The sequence below is a fragment of the Sylvia atricapilla genome, chromosome 19 (assembly GCF_009819655.1).
Source record: "Sylvia atricapilla isolate bSylAtr1 chromosome 19, bSylAtr1.pri, whole genome shotgun sequence".
Taxonomy (NCBI): domain Eukaryota; kingdom Metazoa; phylum Chordata; class Aves; order Passeriformes; family Sylviidae; genus Sylvia; species Sylvia atricapilla.
The window spans coordinates 2,467,784-2,484,143 of record NC_089158.1 but is presented as its reverse complement, the minus strand read 5'-3'; the positions used below and the strand labels follow the sequence as shown (position 1 = coordinate 2,484,143).

At 46.0% G+C, this 16,360-nt stretch overlaps 1 protein-coding gene across 1 annotated transcript in view; it reads right to left on the bottom strand.

Annotated features, from left to right (window-relative positions):
- Positions 1 to 16,360, bottom strand: part of TNC (tenascin C) — a 72,826-nt gene that overhangs the window by 41,311 nt on the left and 15,155 nt on the right. Inside the window, 6 exon segments of the mRNA XM_066332469.1 lie at positions 958 to 1,227; positions 1,816 to 1,972; positions 2,050 to 2,165; positions 3,139 to 3,402; positions 4,958 to 6,178; positions 7,723 to 8,309. Coding sequence (XP_066188566.1) covers positions 958 to 1,227; positions 1,816 to 1,972; positions 2,050 to 2,165; positions 3,139 to 3,402; positions 4,958 to 6,178; positions 7,723 to 8,185 — 2,491 coding nt within the window. The 5' untranslated portion in view covers positions 8,186 to 8,309.

Here is a 16,360-nt window from a genome sequence, read left to right as displayed (position 1 = left end):
TTTTCAGAAGGTGAAATGACCCATAAAACTTCCTCTCACATGATCCTGTTATATCTTAACTAAAAAAACCAGAGTTCTTCTGGCATGAAATGCAGAGATCACCAGATTCAGTTCAAAAAAATTAACTTCTGTCTCTTGAGACAAAAATAACATTTTACTTGTAATAATTAGCTTTTGTTATAAAAATAGGTTTGTGGAAAAACATACTTGGACGAAAATACTGCTTTCCTTTAGAAATACCTCAGCTTTCAAAAGGAAAAAAAAAAAAGAACTGTTCATCTCTAAAACTTTTGTTCAATAACATCTTGCATTCACTGCTGGAAGGAACTCTAAAGCTCAAAAAAAAGTGAATAGTATAAAGAAATTCAATGAGCTTTCATTTTTCACACCTACAATAGCCTCGAATCCTGCTCCAAAATAACAACTGTATTTTAGAATGAAAAGACATAAAGGTATGTAATTCACAGCTCTCTTAATTCATCAAGTCTTGATAACCTGCTAAAGGACCCACACTTTTCAAAAACATGTCCAGAATCACTGAGGGGCAAAGTAAATTTATAAAAGAATGGCAGGAAATATTTGCAGAACTGAAGAAGAAAAAACCCAGTTCTCTGCTTCTAAACTAATTATGCCGAGAGAAATAAGATGGAGCAGGAACTATGGAAGATATTGAGCTCATCTGACACATAAATGATCCAGAGGAATTTGCTATTCGAATAAGGATTTAGGGTAAGAGACAAAATAACCTAATACCCAATTTTAAAACACATTCAGATTATTATGGGGTGGTTTAAGTATTTTGATGAGCCAACAAGACATAAAAGGCACAGGCAATTTTTTACTTCTTTCGTGTACCTCTAAAACTGGGCTGATTTTGTGTTGATCAGTAACTGCCCACTCCAGCAACAAGACACAAACAGCACAGGAGGATGGGAGGTCCCTGTGGCAGCCCCTCACCTGTGACAAAGACTTCCTTCACAGGGTCGCTTTCCATGTCCCCTCGGCGGGAGACGAGCGTCACCTCGTACTCTGTGTGCGGCCTCAGGTTGCCAATGGAATATTGGTTCTCATCTTCAGAGAGGCCAATGCTGGTCCTGTCCCCTGGAGTGTCCTTGGGGCCATAAATGAGCTCCACACTTTCAACCTCAGCCAAGGGTTTGGACCACGTGATGAGAGCCGTGGTGTCGGTGACGTCCTTGGCCTCCACCTGGCTGGGGGCATCAAGCTCTGTGACCAAGCAAAAGAGAGCGGAAAAGGGGCTCTTAAAAGAAATCTTGCCATGTAAAACACCCATATTCTCTTATGCCTTTAATTGGTGACTCAGAACAGAGTTAAAATTAGTACCCGCATTTATGCCCTTCCTTTGGTTCCTATAGTTCTAGGCTGCAAATTGAATCGACCCATCAGAAGCAAATCCATCAAAACTCCTTCAAATCAGAAGCTGCCAGGAGAAAGACAAGCAGGAACCCTGAGAGCTTCCCCCCCCTTCACACACCCTTTATGCAAATATCACCAGGATGAAACAATTTCTAGTGAGAAATTCCAGTTCCTGCTGATGTATGTCTTGAAAAAGGAATAAAAGTTCATACTGCCTGCTACCCTCTAGGTGGACATAAATTTCCTTTCTCCTTCAAACAGGTAATGTGGGGAAGAATTACTGTTTCCTCATGTATTCATTAACAACTCCACTATTTCCTTTCCCCCCAACTATTAACTCTCAGTGTAGAACTTGACTTTCTCTAGATTAAAAAACCCAAACAGCAGATATTTTGTTGGTGGCCAGCTAAAACCAGAGCAAACACAGGTTGTGCTTACTTGTGGTGATGACTTTGGACAGTCCTGGTCCTCTGGTATTGTTCTTCACTATGTGGATGGACACATTGTACTGCTGCCCAGGTGCCAAGCCTGGCTGCATGTAGGATGTCTCTGGCCTTTTCAAGCTGCTGGTTATGTCACCGTTATCATCCTTTTTCTGGAACACATGGGACAATCAGTGACCAAGAAAGAAATCCAGGATTTTTCACTCTATACATGAAACTGCTTCCTCACCATGTTATGGAAGACCAGCTCCCAGCCATCAAAAGAGAAGTTCACAGGGTCCCACTCCACCTGGACGGATGTTTCCCGGACAGATTTGAATCTCAGACCTTCTGGGGCAGGCAGATCTGTGGCAGAAGAAAGGGATATTCTCACATGGGCTGCAAATTCCCATAAATAAGGGACCAGGTTGGGATATCTTTCCACCTCTAGAAATATCTGTGAGGTGGGGATCTTCAGCTGAGGTGGTTGAACTCTTCTGGTTAAATTCTCCTCAGATCCAGTTATTGTGGCTGTGGAGAGACTTTCCTGAGCTGGTTTATGTGTCACCTTAGAATAAAATTAATTTTACCCTCGAAATTTCTTTTTTGTGCCCTCTTAGAAGAAGTTTGGTGTTGACTTTGGAAGTCAGGAGAGCTGAATCCTGCCCCAGTTCTTCAGAAATGAGCTCAGTGACAGAAGTCAAAGAGCATCCTTTGCTATTGGGATGTTTAGATATGACAGTGATGTGCACAAAACGAGAAGGAAGATGAACAACAGAAGGACAGACAAGGAGATAAAAGGTAAGATGTAGTAAAACAAATATAGCCTCCATTTTAGCCAAAATGGTTTGTATCCGATTGATTTCATATTGCTCTTTTACATGTTGCTACATTTTTACTTTTTTCTCAGGAAAAATTACCAGAATTTTTAAAATGAACATTATAATAAAGAAATGTGCACTTTAATAAAGAAGCTAAGGTTCTTAATTCACAAAAACCCCATATTGGGAGACATTGAGAGCAGAAGAGCTTGTAAACTGTGCTTTTAACACAGTTCCTGGTGCTGGAAAAAGTAGAAAATGGAAGTGCAGAAGTCTCTTTTTTCCAGACCAACATTTGAATTGAAAGCAGAAAATACAAAAGAAATAATATACCAAAAAAGAAATGTAAATCAATATGTCTGAACTGAAAATAGAAAATGCAGAATTAATACCCCCAAAAAAGGGATACAAGTCAACACATGCGAAGGGAAAACAGAAAATACAAAATAAGCAACACCCCAAAAAAGGGATGCAAACGGAGCAGACAAAAGGATAAACACAGGGAATATTAAACTCACATGTGGCCACCCTGGCACTGACTGGAATACTCTTCTTGTTTTTGAGGATTGCAAAGACGCGGATGAAGTACTCCACACCTGGCTCCAGCTCATGGATGGTGGCAGCTGTGTGGTTTCCTGGCACAGTAAAATTCATGTCCAAGCCCCCACTGCTGGTGGGGACGTAGGTCACGAGGTACTGGTTGACGGGGTTCTCATGCTTCCACTCCAGATTGACAGTTTTATCCGTCACGTTGGTCACAGTCAGCTCAGTTGGAGGAGACACTGGGAATGGGGTGGGGGAAAAAAAAAAGAAAAAGCCAAACCCAAGTTATAAGAAGTTCTCGAGGCTGAGGAAATAATGATTTGCCCAGTTCCACATTTTCCCAGGAGCGGTTGCTACGGCTCAATCTCGCACGCAGGGAATGGAGAAGGCATGTCCCACAAATTAGCTGCTGAGGAAAGGAATGCTCAGCTGATGGAGACTACAGACATTTCCAGAAGCCATGGGCCAATTTCTGCTCTCACACTTGCACACAACCTCTGGCTGACTGCGTTCCAGCTGCTCCTCTCATGGCTGCAGCACAAGGTTGCTACAGCTGGATCCCAAGGGATACAGATGTTTAATTTAACTGCCAATGATTGTAGAGCTAGAAGTCCTGGGATCTGCACTGATTTTCCAAAGTAACATAAAACATTATTATTTCAGTAAATACTTGCAATAGATCTACCTGTGCAAGACTGCAAAGCAGGGCTTAGGCACCTTCCAGAAGGAAGAGATGAAAGATGGGAATTTCTTTTAGTGGGTATTCATTGTCCTTTACAGTATTCCCAACCCCAAAGTACTCTTTGATTACTCTACCAAAATTTAGTTTCACAATTTCTCCCCTGGGATCTACTAAAGAAAACTACCTCATTTATGGTGTATCGCCTGTCATTATCAGGATGCCAAAATTTTTCTATCAATTTCCATAGAGTCAATGGTCGTGGGAAACCAAGCATGTGACTTTATAGCTAAGTTTCCACTCCAGCTGATCCCATGATTTTCCTCTTAAGCTTCTGTGAGATCTAATAGACATACATCCATATCTATATAGATATAGATAGATATAGATATAGATACAGATATATATTGTCCTGGTTCATGCCTGAGATGTTTTGATTTTCTGAAATTCCTTTCCCAGGGAATTTTCTGTAAACAAGAGACATGTTTACATTCTTTCCCTAGGAGGAGCTTCTTCTTGATGTCCCTCTGTCTGACCAATGTGATTGAAGAAGTTTGTCTTCTTGTCACCCATCAAATTGGTCTGTAGAATAGTATAAAAAGGGATACATATCCCAAGACTAAAAGAAGTCATTTTTCAGCCTTCTGAAGTCTTTGTGTTCTTGTGGTGTACAACAGCATCAGATATATATACACACACATGTGTAGTAGGAATGTCTGGAACATTTCCCTTTTCTACTTTGCTAAAACAGATTGTTTCAGCTTTTTTTCTTTCCTAGCAGAAAGAGGTGCTATGAGAAACCAAAGGGTGTTGGTGACAAATCCCTGCCAATGCTGGCTACAGCACCAGTGACATTGTGGTGGGAGCAGAGATAGAGGTGACAAAGGCACTACAACACCATTAGCAGCCTGTTGTCTTGATGACCACCAAAAGTCACCAGAAACTCCTACACTACTCAGCCCTGATATTTCAAGATGCCAAGAGCTTACTGGTGTCATTGCACCTCTCTGATCCTGCTATTTGGAAACGCAGCAACAGGGCCCAGCTCTCTAGAGAAGCTTCAGGGAGTGTTGGATGGCCCAAGGGGAAGCAGCTTAGAGGGCCACTACACCTACCATCGGAGCAGTCATCCCCGATGTAGCCATCGTCGCAGACACAGCGCCCGTCCACGCAGCGCCCCGCGTTGTTGCAGTCGTTGGGGCAGGAGCGCTCCCGGCAGTCCTCGCCCACGAAGCCCTCGTGGCACACGCAGCGCCCGTCCATGCAGCGCCCACGCCCGTGGCAGTCGTTGGGGCAGGCCAGCTCCCCGCAGTCCTCGCCCGTGAAGCCGTTGTCACACTCACAGCGCCCCTCCACGCAGCGCCCACGGTTGTGGCAGTCGTGGGGACAGCGCAGCTCCCCGCAGTCCTCGCCTGTGTAGCCCTCATCGCACACGCACTGCCCGTTGACGCACAGCCCGCGGCTGTGGCAGTCGTTGGGACACCTCAGCTGGCCACAGTCCTCCCCGATGAAGCCCTCATGGCACACACACTGCCCATTCTCGCAGCGCCCACGGTTGTGGCAGTCGTTGGGGCAGCGCAGCTCCCCGCAGTCCTCCCCGATGAAGCCCTCATAGCACACGCACTGCCCGTTCTCGCAGCGCCCGCGGTTGTGGCAGTCGTTGGGGCACCGCAGCTCGGCACAGTCCTCGCCCGTGTAGCCCTCGTGGCACACGCACTGCCCGTCCACGCAGCGCCCGCGGTTGTGGCAGTCGCTGGGGCACCTCCTCTGGCTGCAGTCATCGCCCACAAAGCCTTCATAGCACACGCAGAGGCCGTTCTCGCAGCGCCCCTGGCCGTGGCAGTCGTTGGGGCAGGTGAACTCCCCGCAGTCCTCGCCGGTGAAGCCCTCCTCGCAGAAGCAGGTGCCGTTCACGCAGCGCCCGCGGTCGTAGCAGTCGTTGGGGCAGATGAGCTCGCTGCAGTCCTCGCCGGTGTAGCCCTCGTCACACACGCACTCGCTGTCCACGCAGCGCCCGCGGCCGTGGCAGTTGTGGGGGCACAGGGGCACGCTGCAGTCGTCGCCCACAAAGCCCTCATGGCACAGGCACTGCCCGCCCACGCAGCGCCCGTGGGCGCCGCAGCCCTGGGCGCAGAGCTCCTGGCCGCAGTCGGGGCCCGTGTAGCCCTCGAAGCACACGCACAGCCCGTCCACGCACTTGCCCTGGTCGTTGCAGTCGGAGGGACACGAGGCCTGGCTGCAGTTGGGGCCCTTCCAGCCGGGCTCACAGACACAGCCGCAGATCTCGATGCTGTAGTTGCCGTGCCCGCTGCAGTAGGGTGTGGTGTCCAGGCGGCCTGTACCAACGATCCCAAAAGCTCATTACTTGTGGTAGTGTGTTAATTAATCAGTTTAAGTTCCTTTACTGTTCAGTACCTCTTTATTTATTTGGTACCTCTCAAGTCTCCTCCTGCCTCCCATTGGTATCCTCCAACCTCAAGCATTGAGCATTCCCCTGTCAGTCTTATCTATGTTCAAGCCCCTTGTTCTGGTCCCTTCCCTAAGCAACACCTACCCAGTTGCCAATCCTCCCTGAACCCATCCTCTCCCTCTAGAAAATTCTCTTGCACTTGATAAGCCATTGGCTATGTACCCCCCTCCCTTCCCCCATGATTGGATTACTTATCTGTCTGTTCCTGACTGAGTCCTCCTATGGCTTCCCCGGATTAGTTTGTGTTCAGTGCCCACCCCTCATACCTCCTCCAGTTAAAAGCCCATGTTCCCCTTTGTTCAGGGCTCTTGTCCCTGTCCTCCCAACTGGAATAAACCTTTCTTGGACACAGCAGACAAGAGTCCCTCTTTCCTTCCTTGCCTGAGCCACAGAGGGCCTGGGGCAGCCCCTATCACCCCTGGCACAGTTGGTGCAGCAGCTTAGGCTAGCCAGGCTCATAAGAGGCAGTGGCTGTGTCAATTACTCCCATGGCACTAGGATGCCTCAGGCCAGCGTGGCACACGTGACCCAAAAAAGCTCCGATTTTTCTAGTTCCCTACAGAACATCGGTTTTTAAAGTTTTTAAATGAGAATCTCTCTTTCTTTCTCCAGCTAGATCTACTTTACCGCGAAAGCTTTAATTCGCTCTAATGCCAGGGAAGAGCCCCTGCCAGTGACTTGGTAATTGAGCATGCTGGATTCCTCCTGCCTTCTCAAAATCCTCTTCCACTGACTGAGCAGCTTTCCTGAGTGCTTCATTAGGGCATGCACCATGGAACAGCATTCATCCATTCACCCCAGAACACAAAAAGTCAGGCAGCGCATTGTGTCATTGCTGTATCAGCAACTCGAGAGGCTGCTCTGAGCTCAGAGACACACATTGCTCTGAAGAAGACTTGTGTTTCTTCTCTTGTATGACCAGCCCCTTCCCTTAATTTAAAAATCAACCAGACAGACAGATTTTTCCCTCTTCTGTAACTATTTCTGCTTGTCTATTGCCTTATGTGCTGCTGTATTTTTATTGGTCTCTACTAAAGAAAACTTGGAAGCAAAAATGGTTACACTGGCAGCTTTCTCAAGGGGACAAAAAGTGGAGCCAAGAGCTTGGACTGTGTGAGTTTTAAACTTTAACTCAGACACAGATTATCACCATGCCCAAGTGCTGTCCATGATCAGTGCTACAGCTACGAAGGGTCCCAGGCCACCTCCTAACCCACAGATCCATAAATCCGTGCAACTGGGAATGAATGTACTTTGCACGCTGGCCAAACACATTCCCAGTTTTGATTATGTTTCAAATTAACAAGTTGACTTGTGCTCATTCTTGAAGCAGATTGGAGTATCACTCTGAACAACATCTACAGCCAGCACAAGAATTTCCCCCAAGAGCAGCTCCCCAGCCTGCCTTACCTTCTACTGCCTGGGAATTAGGACAGCATCCAGCCCCGCTGGCACACTGCTCGCGCAGGGAGGAGACCAGCCCCTCCAGCTCCTCTAGTCTGCTCAGCAGATCCTTAATGTCTGGGGCAGCTGCACAGCCACAAGCCCGGCGGGGAATGTTAATCCTGTGAGTGAAGACAATCTGGTTGCCCTCATTCACCGTGTGCTCCTCGTAATTCTTGACGGGCTCAATTTCCGCCTTCAGGTCGGCGTCGCCGCTGGCCGAGTCCAGGTCCACGGAGCAGAGGGAGCCAACTGGGAGTTTAATGTTGTAGACATGGTTGAAAACCACAGGCTGGTTGTCCTCTGGCAAGGTCACATTCAGCCCAGTCTCCCTCTTCTGCCGGATAATTCTCTTGATGAGTCCCCCAGAGGCGTGCTGGGACAGCAAAGCGAGGATGGCACAGGCCAAGACCCGGCTGGGGAGTCCCATTGTGGTGCCTGCTTCCCTTTCGAGGCTGAGAGAGGCTTAGGTCTGCTTTGTAATCTGCAGCAGAAATTGGAGAGCCAGGCCAAACCAAACTGGAGATCCTTTTCTTTCCTGGTGCGTTTGTTCCCTAAAAGAGGAAGGAACAGTGTAAGGGACTAACAGTGGCTGCACCATGCAACAAGGGTGTGACTCTCCTTGTGTGCTGCATCCCCAGAGAACAGGACCATCACACTGCACCCAAGCTGCTGAGCTTGCTCTGATGTATAATAGCAGGGGTTTTCCAGGATCTCAGTGTGATTCTGAAGGAAATGTCAGCAGACATGAAGAAAAATGTTATTTCCAGGTTAGAGCAAACACAGCAGGTTTTAGAAAGTTTAACTCCTTCAAGCAGAAGACTGGGGCAAAGATGCCTTCTGAGTTTCAGCCCAACTGAAAACAGAGGTAGATAAAATAAATATGTATTCTGTATTAAATTCTGTATTTCCTTCACCCCTCCACTGCTTGGAGGCTGCTCAAGGTTGGACCATGTAAGAAACTTGAGACATTTCAAGAGGTGCATCAACACCACCAAGCTGATTCCACCTCTTCTCTGTATATTTTAAATTACTCCAAGATTGCTGTGGAATCTGAACTCTAGGGCTTGTAGCTCTGTAGTAAGTTCCACTATATGATGATTTATCAAGAGCATTAAGATAAATGGAGCTCTCTGCAGGTGGAAGGTTCTGGTGTCAGTGCTTGTATTACAGAGATATTTCAGTATAAAAGTAGTGAGACACAAGAGAAGCAGAGACTCCAACAACAGAGACAGCAATAAAACTACATGTGTAAAAATGCCTTTTTAGCAGCCAGTATCCCTTTCCATCAGGCAGCATGTCCCACTGATCTTTCCTCAGCTATAACACAATAACTCATGTACAGTTACAAGCACCTGGCTGGGCTCTACAGCTCCTCCTGCAACTCATTCTTTTCAATTAGCTCCAATATTTCCTCTTCCTCCTCAGTCTCTGCATGTTCCTTTTCAATGGAGTGAGCCAGGGGAGTGGAAGGACATCCACTGACTTCCATGCAGGATCAGCCCCTCAGCACGTAGAGTGAGGAGCCAAAGCAGTAATGGACTCCCTGAACAAGCACACCTAATAAATGTCATCTCAGCATTTGTTCTCCTTCCCACTCCCAGATGAGCTTGGCTTAATGGTTAGATCAGTGACTGTGCTTTCGGTGGTTGCAAGCTATGAAATACCAGTGAATGGAGGAAACAGCAATTTATTCTCTAAACATCATAGCTTTGATGCTAATTTATTTGTCAGATGAGAGACCAGCCTCTTCCACCCTTCTGATTCCCCCAAAGTGGAGGGATTGTTTTTCCTGTTCTATCCCAGCTGCTGTTGTGAAGGAATGACAATAACACATCAGACACTTCCCTGGAGTTTAGTGGGTTTTGTAGGAAACATTGAGCTCACAAAGGGCAAACTTCGCCCCTTTTTACCGGGGAATAAATCAGAAGCAAACAAGCAGCAGGGAAGGCTTTTTCCTTGTTATGGAAAACCATTCAGCTTTAAGGTATCTCTAACACTTACCCCATTTGCTCAAATATTTCTGCAAGCTCTGCGTGTACCAGAAGAGATCACAAACTTGTTAATTAAGAATAACAGAGACAGGCATGGTACAGGTCTCATTTCTGTCTCAATCCCTAAACTGGGCTGCTAGTTCATGAAGTGTGTTCAGGATTGTATTTGAAGTGAGATTTTAGTCACTCCCACCTGGGCTTTGCAAAGTGCTTCCTGTGCAATTCCATGTGCTGCTATACACCTTTTTGCCCCAGGACAAGGTCATACTGCTAAAACTGGTGCCTAACCCTCAAGCAGTCATTAAAGGGACAGGCTGCTTGACAGATGGAACACCAATGGAAAATGGAAGAAACTGGAGGCAGCTCTGCATCTCATTCTCACTGAATTTTAGTGAAAGTTGAGCATCCATTTCCTTATGGTTTCTGTAAATCCCAACCTACAGGATTACCAAGGAAATTGCACTTTTTTCTGCTGACCAGTGTGAGTTGACAAATCACTTAATCATGGTGCAAACTGTGATTTCTTTAATATGCCTGGAAAATGAAAAACCTGCTCTGGCAAGGGCCACTGTCACTGTCACCTTCACTACTGATGAAAGCCACACAAATACCAGGACTCTGAGTGGACACTTGCTGCATTAAAGGGAGCCAAACCTCTCAGCTCATAGATGATACTGGAAGAATGAATGTATCTTGGCTGACATCCTTTGGAGGTTTCTGGAGAAACGTCGTGGTGGTCTAGGAGCAGCATTCCAAGCCTGCTCTGTGACCCCTGTGCTTTGACACCTCGTGTGATGTTTGAGCTAATTCACCCCCATCAAGTGTTTCCATCCAATCTGCCAAGGGCCCAGCATGGTTAGCTGAGCTCCGCTCCTGGATCTGACATCCACAAAACAAGACACCTTCCTCCAGTTGTTTATACATTAGCCATGGTCTTGGCTGGGAGAACAAAGAGGACATCCTTCTCTCCAGCCCCAGCTCCTCAGACATATCCAAACAACAGCTCTGAACACAATCGACCACCCGGGAGCAGGAGGGGAATGAAGCCACAGTCACTGCCAGGCTCTGCTGTCCCTTCATTTCCCCTTGTCCCCCCTTCAGAACAGCTCATGTAGATTGTGTTTTAAACCTGCCTCTTGGGGAAATCCTCTTGATGTTTTCCCTGCAGACATCAGCTGCTGGATTATTTAGGGGCACCTGAAAGTCTTGCAGGAAAGGTTGGCAAAAAATGACCCTTCCCAACATGAGTGGTCTGTAAGAGGAGCTGGGTGATGTCTGACATCTCTCAAGGACTTTGAGAGGTTTGTATGACCCAGAGAGTGTCTATTTTCACAAATATTTTGTCTAATATGGAACATCTCTCATCCTAATGAGCTGTGCCCTCAGGTCTGCCTGCCACCCTGACTACAAAAATCCTGGGCACGATGATGTGGATGAGCTGCAAAATGTTCTGCTTGTCATGCAGGACAATAAATCTGGGGCTCGTGTCCTCCCAATCTGGTCACTGGCTCCTTCCCACCCTCCTCAAGAGTTATTTTCTGCTCTCCTGCTTCCCAAGGCACAATCTCAATATAAAGAAGAAGAAAAAGTGTTGTGGTTTCTATTAAATATCTGATAAATATATTAAATATCTGATTAAAAAACAGAGATTATTAATTGAGAAGCAAATCATAGCATCTCTGCAGTACCAGCTGGGCCAAAAGAAATTCAGGTAAAAGAAGGATTTTCTTATATGAACATGAACTGTAAAAGTTAGGTTTTAACCGAAGAGCAGAAAAAGGATATTTCTAGAAAACACTCCTTAAAAACCTGATCACTGCCTGGTGATACACTTAATAATATGTGATAGAGGTAAGATGGACTGTCAATAGCACAAAGGGAAGGAATAATTTTCATTTCCACTGCAGCCCTTTCATCTGAAGATCTGAAAGCACATCACACTCTGGCTGTCAAAAGCTGGAAAAATGTTATTAAAAAGGGTTATTTCTTTGTTTAGACGTCTCCCCTTCCCCTGGCTCCCTCCCAGCATCAGAACTTTTTCAGGACCTTTGCATTTAATTAGAAATTTGTTTCTTAATAGGAAATTTTCAATCAATCTTGAAAAAACCCCCCAGGAATCCTGACTGCTGGGGAATACTAAGCAAACCTAATGCATGGATATTTCCCTTCCCCAAAGCCATATTTGCTGGAAAGCAGCAGGTGTGAGAAACTAAATTAATGTCTGCATACTTTAAAGTCCTGGGGTAGCACTCCAGTCTCTCCTGAACGTTCAGGAGTGGCAGAGTTGGGAGATGATTTGTGGGTAAGTGGAATGATAAATATGCAGATGAGAGCCCTGTGCAATTTTAATCAAAACAGATTGCAGCAAGGAAGGAATGGAGGTGTTAAAAACGATCTCAGCTGTCCCTCCTAACGAAGGCAGAAGGCTGATTAGATTTGCTCAGACATCCTCTACATGTCATGACTTGGAAATTAGACATAAAAATGGCAGAGGGAAAAAAGAGAGGGAACAATTCCTGTCTCAGCAGATATTTCCAACTTTTCAGCAGGAGGGGATCAAATATTTGTCAGCACCATACTGGATTCAAGCACATCTTGTTAAAATCTGGGTAAAATAGCAGCGGGCTGGATTCTGACAGGGAGGAAGACTGAGCTGGAGAAGAGCCAAAACCCTCTCCAGGGAACACAACAAGGAGCATTTTGAGGTTTGTCGATTACTAACCTCAAAAAAGTTTTCTGTGATCTGTCAACTGCAGAAACTTGATGTTTCCAGAGTTTCCACCAAGGCCCAGCAGGGCTGGTAGGGATGCTCTGATACCACGTTAGCACTGCCCTTCTCCTTTTCTCCTGCCACAAAGAGCCACGGCAGCGATTTGACGTGAGCTGGACCATTCCCTCTCTGCAGACAGCGGGAATTGGGGCGTTTTCTGAGAGGAATAACAAGCAGCGCTGTTCCACAGAACCCCTAAACTGAGACCAGTTGCAAGGGAATTTTCACAAGGCAAGGCCCCAAAGATGCACCCTCTCCAGGCCGGGGTGCTGGGGGGGTTTGCCAAGAGGATGTGACTCCCCAGGCTCCGGGAATCTTCTCCAGCAGGAGCGGGTTGAGTCTGGAGTCGATTGAAATGCCCTCAAAGCAAGGGGCAGGGGGACTGGGGAAATATTGGTGTGTTGGGCCAAACCATGAACAGCTCTGGCTTTGTCACCTTTCACTGCTGTTTTCACACGTTCATAACTGCAGAAAATCGTTTTCTTTCCATTCCCTATTCCAACAGGGTGAAGGAATCAGCAGGGATACTCAGTGCAGGTCAAACTGCATTAAACCACATTGGAGAGCAGAAATTCATAACAGTCCCAAGCCATCAGCCATGAATCTTTTCGGCAGAAATGATCAAAGCCAAATTGTCCCCCCCCCCTTTTTTTTTTTTTCTCTTATTCTTTATTTACATTGGATACATCCTAAGGAGAGGAATTTTAAGGCAGCCGAATTTAGAGTAATTCAGAAAATCCGACGTGTGCAGAGAGGTGTGGCAATTGTTTCAACCCCAATTAGACCCCACAGATATGAGCAGGCCCTGAGGGTGTGAAACTCCAAAATGAAAATTTTCATCATTCGGGATTTTTCTTGGAAGTCTTCAATTGGCTGTATGAAGAGGTGAAAAGAGGGTCACAACTTTCACAGTGGACAGAAGGAAGCTGACTGCCTTTTTTTCAGTGGTTCTAGCAGATAAGGTGCAGAGTGATAAGCAGGAATCCATCCAGGTTCTGGGTTGAGGATTTACTTTTAATTTATACTCAAACAACTTCATTTCTACCTCCATGGCCAGGTCATAAAGAATAAACACCCTGCAAATGCTCCACAGTTTTCTAGATAAGAAATCCCACATCTGGAAAGCCCCCACAAAACTATGGATCCAGGCTCAGTGACCTCCCTTTAATAAACAGCAAAATGTGAAAGGGCTGAATCAAAAGCCTTTGCCACCCAATTATAAAGGGAGATAAGCATTAACCAAAATAATCTGGCTGTCTGTGGGAGTGCAGAGTAAAAAAGAGGGAAAAAGCAAGAAAGCATCCTCTGGAAAAACTCCACGGATAAAGGGGCAGAGAGGAAACAACTGGGAAGGGAGTTTTAAAAGTTAAACTAGAGCAGTTAAGTGTAGGGATACAAGGGACACAAATCCACTTTTTCTGTCACAGAAGGGACTCAGTGGTGTCCACAGCCCCACAAGAGGAGCCTCCTGGCATCCACATGTGCTGGAGGAAGCCAAAGAGCCTCCTCTCCCAAAGCTTTTGTAATTACAATGGATAAACAAAGCACACTCCTCCACTTAAAATATGGAAAACTGGGAGATGCAGAGCCTGACACTGGGACTCCCAAACTCCCCAGGACCCTTTTTGCTGAGGTATTTTACCCACTGCAAGTCAGAGGAAGCTGATGCAGCTGTGCTGAGTCCCACCACAGTGGTTCAAACACCTCCCAGAAGGCATTTATAGCCCTTAAAGCCCATTAAAAAAGCACATTCTGCTCTGGATGTGCCTGCATTTGTGACTTCAATCCTTTTCATTTCAGGGCAAACCAGCAGTTTGTGTTTGATGTGGGTGAGCAGCCACAGCTCAGGGCTCGGGGTGACCCTGGCAGCCATCTGTGTCCCATCTGGTGCTGGCACTGCACATTTCAGTGGGGCTGAGGGCAGACACAGCCAGGAGCACTCTGAGTGCAGGGATGGGAACTGCCCTGCACAGTTAACTCAGGACTGATCCCTCAGCTCTCACAGAATAGAATTTTCCAGCCCAGAATTTATCCATCCTCCATTCCAAGCGCCTTGCCCATGCCACTGGAATTAGCCATAAAAACAATGGGAATTTCAGAGTATCTCAAATCCTATGAGAGGTCCTGTCATCGCATTTATACCTCAGACCCTTTCACAGAACTGCAATTAAAACAATTAATGGGTACTTTTTGCCCCATGCAGCCCCTGAAGTCCTGCATTAAATAAATATCACTCAGTTAAGCCTGAACTCTTCACTCCAGTTCAGTTTCCACCTTTGGCCACAGCTCTTAGATGATGTTCCTGTTTTGGGGTCTCTGTTTCACAGATCATACTGTACAACATCTTGAAATAAAATGACTTGGATGCATTTTAGCCTCCACCCTTTCTACCGTGGCAGGAAAACAGCACTGACAGGGCTTTGCCAGGGCTGTTTGGGAAGGAATTTTAATTAATTGCTTTGTGTACAATTTGGAATTGAGCAAAGGCTCATATTTCAAAGCCATCAGCATGACAGTGCCACAAAGAGGAAGGAGAAATAACCCACTGAAGCCAACATCCATAAAAATGTGAAAGAGCTCTGCTAAATTCTGAATGATAAGCATAGGAGACCCATGGGAGACTAAACCTTCTGTTGTACAGTGACTATTTTGAGGTAAATTAGCATGATTATTCCACTGTAAACTACTTTTGTTTCAGAAGCTTTGTCCTCTTAGCCATGGAAAATCTCTCCAGGTCTATCCTTGTTCAAGATCTCAGAGAGAGAATAGAACTTTCCAAACTAAACAATGAGTTTGGCTCTTTTTCAGAGTAAAAATTCAGGGAACAGAGGTGGTCTTATTGCAGTATCAGTGACACCTTTGATCAATGAAATGTTGAATATATTAAGCAAATCTCATGAATTAAAGGAAAAATTAAATCAGCTGGCAGAGATACAGCTGGGAGAAAATGGCTGCTGAAAACACGCAATAATTAAACAAGTGAAAAACAGATTATGTGACGAGGTGCCTGCAATAACAGGATGTGGAACTCAGCAACCAAGAGGTGCCTTCCAGTCTCTGGGTCCTACAGACTCTGCTGATTTATCTTCCTTAGGAATTACCTGGCTGATGATGAGAAAAGCAAAGAAACACTGCCTGAACGTACCATTGCTACTGCTGCTCCATCAGCAGCAAAGGAGCAGGGGAGAGCCAGGAATGTGGGAATTGGGAGCTGGGGCTTGGGAGAGCTGAGATCATCCCTCAGTTCTGCCATTTCAGCCCTGCCAGTTCTCACCCTGGTTTCTAATAAGTCTAAACAAAGTACAAATAACTAAACTTCCTAATTCTACATTTCCAGCTGCTCTAGAAAGATTCTTCAGTTTACCCCTACGAAAAGGTTTCCTCTGCTCCTAATTTGTCTGCGTAAACTCTACATTCTTCATGCTAGAACATCTTAATTCTTTTAATACATCACCTAGATTAGAGGAAACCCTAAGTGTGTCAAATAAGAGGAGCCAAGTGGCTACAGCTCTTAATGAGGTTTAATCAGTCACCCTCTACACAGGTCAGAGGTGGGGACAAGAATGATGGTGAAGAGGGCAAAGGAAACCTTTGGAAATGGTATCTGGCCAGAGCAGAGCTGCTCTGACACCATCACCCTGGTGTTTAGGGCAGAACTTACTCTTCAGGCCAATTATTTGTAGAATAAACTCAGACCTCGAGGCTTTGTAACATCTGTCTCCAACAGGTATGCCAAGCACAATGAAAAATTCACATTTAGAGGAGCAGAGCCCAAAGGAAGTGGCATCTGCTGAACCTTGTGATGTCCCAGCTTGCCTTGGCTCATGTCAGAGCCTTGCAG